General features: G+C 61.0%; 1 protein-coding gene across 1 annotated transcript in view; it reads right to left on the reverse strand.

Annotated features, from left to right (window-relative positions):
* Nucleotides 1-148: 148 nt before the first annotated feature.
* The window catches only part of Gmip (GEM interacting protein), a 9,005-nt gene continuing 3,601 nt past the window's right edge, over nt 149-5,552 (reverse strand). Inside the window, exons 11-21 of the mRNA XM_010606515.3 lie at nt 5,279-5,475; nt 4,879-4,985; nt 4,691-4,780; nt 4,402-4,479; nt 4,180-4,334; nt 3,865-4,053; nt 3,634-3,771; nt 3,348-3,544; nt 2,598-3,042; nt 1,203-1,269; nt 149-1,116 (exon numbers count right to left, since the gene is read on the reverse strand). Of these exons, the coding sequence (XP_010604817.1) occupies nt 761-1,116; nt 1,203-1,269; nt 2,598-3,042; nt 3,348-3,544; nt 3,634-3,771; nt 3,865-4,053; nt 4,180-4,334; nt 4,402-4,479; nt 4,691-4,780; nt 4,879-4,985; nt 5,279-5,475 (2,019 nt within the window). The 3' untranslated portion in view covers nt 149-760. The remainder of the gene's footprint in view (nt 1,117-1,202; nt 1,270-2,597; nt 3,043-3,347; nt 3,545-3,633; nt 3,772-3,864; nt 4,054-4,179; nt 4,335-4,401; nt 4,480-4,690; nt 4,781-4,878; nt 4,986-5,278; nt 5,476-5,552) is intronic.

A 5,552-nucleotide genomic window follows, 5' to 3' on the forward strand; every position in this document is an offset into this window, starting at 1 on the left:
CAATCGGCGGCCGAGCTGCAAGCCTCCCGAGCGAGATCTGGGCGCCCCGGCCTCCACCCGGCCGAGCGGCTCCCACGGCGCGGCACACAGCCCCATTGTGCGGCTATCTGCGCCTGGCTACATCTGTGATTACACAGGCCCGGATGGGGACACGGAGCTCCAGGCCAGGTGACTCAGCTGTGTGTCCAGGCCCTGCCCTGACCGTCTGCAGGCTTTTAGGGTGCCTGGGCCTGAAGAAGGGGGCCTGGGTCTCCCTAGTGAGAAAAGGTGGGCAGGGGTGCTGCTCTGGCGAGTGCCCTGTCACCCTCCCCTGGCCAAGACAGACACACCAGGGTATGCAAGACATTTTATTCAGAGGCCACCAGACCTGAGCTCCGCCAGGAGGTGGGGTCTGGGTTGCCCCATCTCGGAGCATAGGACACTTGGGGTCATTGAGGGGACAGGCCGGGGTGGAATGCTCACTGCGGACGTAGCAAGAAGCATCCCTGTCCCCGAGTCAGTCTTCGGGTGGACCCCAAAGGTCTTGTGACCTGTATGGACCCCAAGTGACCTCTGACCCTGAGTGGCTCTGCTGCTGGAAACCACGCCTCTGGTGGCAAGTTCCTGGGACACCGAAATTGCCCCCAAAAGTCTTTCAGGGCTTCCCCAGGCTGTGCAGTCTTTCCTTACAGGAACTCAGTACTTCAGCATCAAACCACTGCCTGATGTTTGAAAGCTGCCAAGCGGGGGCCCTGGGTCCATCCTTAGGATGTTGGGGTGGTCAGAGATGGATCTCGGCTTCCTCAGGCTGGGGGTCTGAGCAGCAGGGGGACCTGGGGACAGCCTTGCTGTCCAGCTTGGAGAGGAGCCGGGCTGTCTCCTGGGTGATCTTGAAATGCCTGGGCAGTGGGGTGCGGCGTAGCGGGCTCCCCTCACGGGAGGGGGTGGCCCGCAGACTCCCTCCTGGTGCCGCAGGGACAGGAGCTTCCTCACACAGCTTGGAAGCCACCAGGGCCAAGCCCGAGAGCTGCTGGGTGACAGGCCGCACACCGCCCCGGGGGTACTTCACTGGCTGGCGGCTGAAGTGACCACGGGACTGCGTCCCCAGGAGCAAGTCTTCAGGGCCTTGGCAGGGCACTGTGGGGTGACCAGTGCTGAGTACCCTCAGCCTCCCCAGGACAAGGCACCCCCAGAACTCCCCAGCCATACCCCCAACAACGCACCTTCCCCTCCTCTGTCTTTGGAGTCCTCAGCCTCTTCTTCCCTTTGGTCACGCTGCATAGCTGCAGTCTGCAGGGAAAAGCTCAAGGATGAGAACCTAGCAAGAGAATCCCAGTGCTTGGAGACGCGTGGAGACCCACAGATTTGTTTCCGGGACACACAAAAGTTCCTTACAGTTTGACACCTGGGGTCAAACAAGGTCCTTAAAAGTGCACCGTTTGGGGCTGGCAATTTAGCTCAGTGGTGCCACGCCTGCCTTGAAAGCACAGGGTCCTGAGTCCAATCCCGGTACCAAACAAAAAACAAAACAAAAAAGTGCGCTGTTCAACTGGGTGTGGTGGCGCATGCCTGTAATCCCAGCATTGGGGAGGCTGAGGCAGGAGGATTACAACTTCCAGCTCAGCCTGGGCAATTTAGTGAGATCCTGTCTAAAAAAAAAAAAAAAAATTCAAAAAGGCCCAGGGAGCTCATAGGAAGGCTCTGGTCCAGCTTCTGTGGCCTGTCTTCCTACTGCTTCCCCTGTGCAGGACTGTGCCCTGGACAGGGTTTGCTCCACGTTCATGCCCCGGCAGTCTTCTCAAAGATCCACCTATTCTGTAGGATCCAGATGCACTACACCCTGAGTGCTACCAACTTCCCTCTTCCTCTCCCCCCAGGGACCTGTATCCCATCCCTTACCGGAGTCTTCCTCTCCTCCACTGCTGATCACTGTCACCTTGTAACATCCTACATAACTGATTTGTATGTTGTTTCTCTTTTTGTTTTTTGGTACCGGGGATCAAACTCAGGACCTTGCACTTGCAAGGCAAGCACAGTACCACTGAGCTAAATCCCCAGACCTTCCCTTCTTTCTTTCTTTCTTTTCTTTTCTTTTCTTTTCTTTTCTTTTCTTTTCTTTTTTTTTTCTTTCTTTCTTTCTTTCTTTCAAGACAGGATACCACTGTGTTGCCCAGGTTGGTCTTGAACTCCTGGACTCAAGTGATCTTCCTGTCCCAGGCTGCTGGGTGCTGGGATAAGAGGCACACCACACTGTTCCTAGCTCATATTTATGGTTTATGGTTGGTCTTTTTCCCAACACTTTCCCCCTACTGGAATGCAGACATCGACAGGATAAGACCTCTGAACCTGTCACCCACCGATGCAGGCACAGTAATTTAGTAAATATCCTGGTAAAGAACGAATGATTGCCGGTGTTAGATCTCTGTACCACTTTCCTGGTTCTTGCTCCGTTATTACTGCCCCCCCCCCCCCCCCCGGGTTATTCCCCCCCCCCCCCCCCGCCACGGGTTGCTGAGGAAGGGCAGAGAATGGAGGAGATTTGTAAAGGGAAAGGAAGCTGAGTAAGAATTAGAGAGATGAAGCCCTCCCCATAGTCAGAGATTTCCCCCACTTCATACCTCGGAAGGAGTGGCCTCGGAGGGCGTGGCTTCAAGGGGCGTGGCCTCAGAGGGCGTGGCTTCACGGGGAGTGGCCTCGGAGGGCTTCTCCAGGGCCCTGGGGCACTCGGGGTCTGGTCCCACATCCTTGCTCAGGGCTAGGGACTGTGGGGCTGGTGTAGGAAGAAGTGTGGGTAGGGGACTGGTTATGAGGGGCCCTGGGGCTGAGCTGGGGTCCTGGGGCAGGGCCTCAGCGGCCAGGGGAAGCTCGTCCATCCCGAAGATCTGCTCGTAGTGCTCGATGAGGAACTCGACAAGCTGGGCCTGGTGCGCGGAGTCCAGCAGGCAGGCGACAGGGCTGGCACCAGGGGCCCTCGGACTGTTTGGTGGCCGCAGCAGCGTCGGTCCAAATACGATTCCCAAGTTGTTGGCAGACATCTTGTTCTCTTCAAACAGCATGGCCACCCTGGGGATGGTGTGAGAAGGGTCAGGGCGTGGGGTGCAAGGCCACGGGTCGAGGGTCAGGGGAGGACCTGCCGGTCAGCCCAGATGACTTGCTGTTGTCATCATGGGTCAGTGGTTCCGGTCATCATTTAAGACCAGCAGACCGATGTCCAGAGTAGAGGGTTGGGGCACTAGGGTTTGGGGCCTGAAGCCAAAATTACAAGTCAGAAAGCAGGTCAAAGGTCAGAGGTCAGCATGAGCTCCGAGGTCAGTGGTCGCAGGTCCAGGGAGGGGTTTCTGTTTGACGGCTCAGGGACCAGTGCCCACCTGAACAGATGGGCCACCAGGTGCCGCAGGGTGTTGTAGTTAGAGTCAGACAGCTGTCCCAAGAGGGTCTTCAGCGAGCGGATAAACTCAGGACTGGGACTGGGGGTCCCTGGGCCGTCCCCAGGGTCTGCATGCAGGGTCTTAGCCAGAGAGATGAAGGCGTCGTAGAAGTGGAAGGGGACCACGGGGTCAGTGAGCTGGGGGTGGAACGGGCAGGGGACACGAGTGTGGGCAGATGTCTTCGGCCCAAGCCCCCGCCCGCCCAGTCCTACCCCCAGGCGCCCACCTCCTGCAGAAACCGCTTGAGGACGCCCGTGACATCATGGGGCGAGTTTCCCGACAGCTCCACCAAGGCACGGCCATTCTCAAAGGCTTGGCACAGACGCTCCACGCGGACTCGGGACCCGCTGACTCGGTAGATGCCCTGCGGGTGAGGGAAGGGCCACGGGGCCTGTGACCCGCCATTCACAGGGAAGGCTCACGGCAGGGGGCGCTCAGGGCTCAGGACGGCAGGCACCTGCACACCCAGGGCGCGGAGCTCTATCTCAGCCGTGCACCTTATCACCACGAAAGGGACCTCCTCGGGGAAGTCCCTGGGCAGCTGCAGGAAGTCGACCCCAAAGAGCGGCGTCCGGGCCGGGAGCCGCCGATGTCCGCAAAGGATCAGCAGTGTCTCCAGGCAGCGCTTGTGGCAAGTCAGAAAGCACTGGCGGGAGGTCACAGGGAAGGCACCGTCATGGGGGACAGAGCACGCACAGAAGGTCATCCCATCAGGGGGGTCCCGGGATCTCAGGGATGGGATGGGTCACGGGGTCCTCAGCCCGGGCCACACCTCCTCACACTCGGTCCCGCTGACCATGAAGGCTTCGCACTGGCGGCACTTGGCTGGGCCCCGCAGCCGGCGCAGGCGGTGGGTCTGAGCCGCGATGGACAGTGTCCACTTCTGGGAGGGGATGCCTAGACCATTCTCTAGCCCGTCTCCTAGGTCTGCAGGGACCCAGGGTCAGGGGTGCCTGGTCCACCTCCCTCCCTGCCCTCTTGCTGCCAGCCTCACCTGGGTCTCGATCCTCGAAGTCATCTGAAGACTCGGTGCCCGTGGATGCCACCTTCACCAGCCTCCGTGTGCTGGAACCTGGGGTCGGAGGGTCACATAGGGTGCAGGGTGTCTCGGGGCTCACGGGGAGGTTCCGTGATCCTCTTGGGGGAAGGGTCCGGGGCCGGGAGGGACCGGAGAGGTCAGGGGTGGTGGGAATAGGTCAGGGCACAGGGTGGCCAGAGGGTGAGCCAGAGACCGAGGTCAGAGCTGGCCAGGGCCGAGGGTGGGTGGCTCAGGCCCGCCTCACCTGGGCTGGAAGTGGGGGAGTCCACGGACCGAGGCTCGCTGCCACCGCCCACACTGTCCACATCGCTGCCCGGAGTGGGGCCCAGAGTCCCTGGTGGGGGGATGGGTCAGGAAGGACGGCCCTGCCCTGTGCCGCCCCCCCCATGGCCTGCACCCACCTGGCCAGCCCGTGCCCGCGTCAGCACCCACCTGGCCAGCCCGTGCCCGCGTCCTCCCAAGGCCCCGGCTCAGTGGTGCTCTCGTCCAGCCGAGGAGGTGGCGGCCCGGAGAGCTTCTTTCTGGTGTCCAGAGGGAAACTGAGGGAGAGAGGGCTTTGAGGGTTCCATCCCAGGAAACTGGCCACAACACCCAAGTCCACCTGCAAGTCCACAGACTTGGGTCTGCAGGTCTCGGCCCGGGAGCACGGTGGTGCCAAGTCCTGACCTTCCCAGGACGGGGACTCCTCCCGCCGGAAATAACCCCCAAGGGCAATGAGGCCTGAATTCCACTGAGGCTCTGGGTTCTCCAACCTCGAGCACTCAGGCCCACGGTGCCAACAGCCTGCCACCCGACTGTGGGGCTCACTCCTCTCGGGGAACCCGGGATGCACCTGTGCCCGTTGGGCGCAAACTCCTGGAAGGAGAAGGCAGGCGGCGGGGGCGGTGGAGCCTCAGGTTGTAGCGTCCGCACGAACTCCTGGTAGCGCTGGCCCGGCTCGAAGGGTGCGCAGCACTCGGCCAGGGCGGTGAAGGAGCGGGGACCCCGTTCTGCCTGCTTCCTGTGCAGCCCAAAGAGGACCAGGGTCACCTGAGGGGTGGAGAGGGCGTCACAGGGCAGGGACTGGGATAAGCCGGGGTGGGGCGGTGCCTGGCAGAGATTGAAAC

Source organism: Fukomys damarensis, unplaced genomic scaffold, assembly GCF_012274545.1.
Source record: "Fukomys damarensis isolate Sample0158 unplaced genomic scaffold, DMR_v1.0_HiC HiC_scaffold_37, whole genome shotgun sequence".
NCBI classification, from domain to species: domain Eukaryota; kingdom Metazoa; phylum Chordata; class Mammalia; order Rodentia; family Bathyergidae; genus Fukomys; species Fukomys damarensis.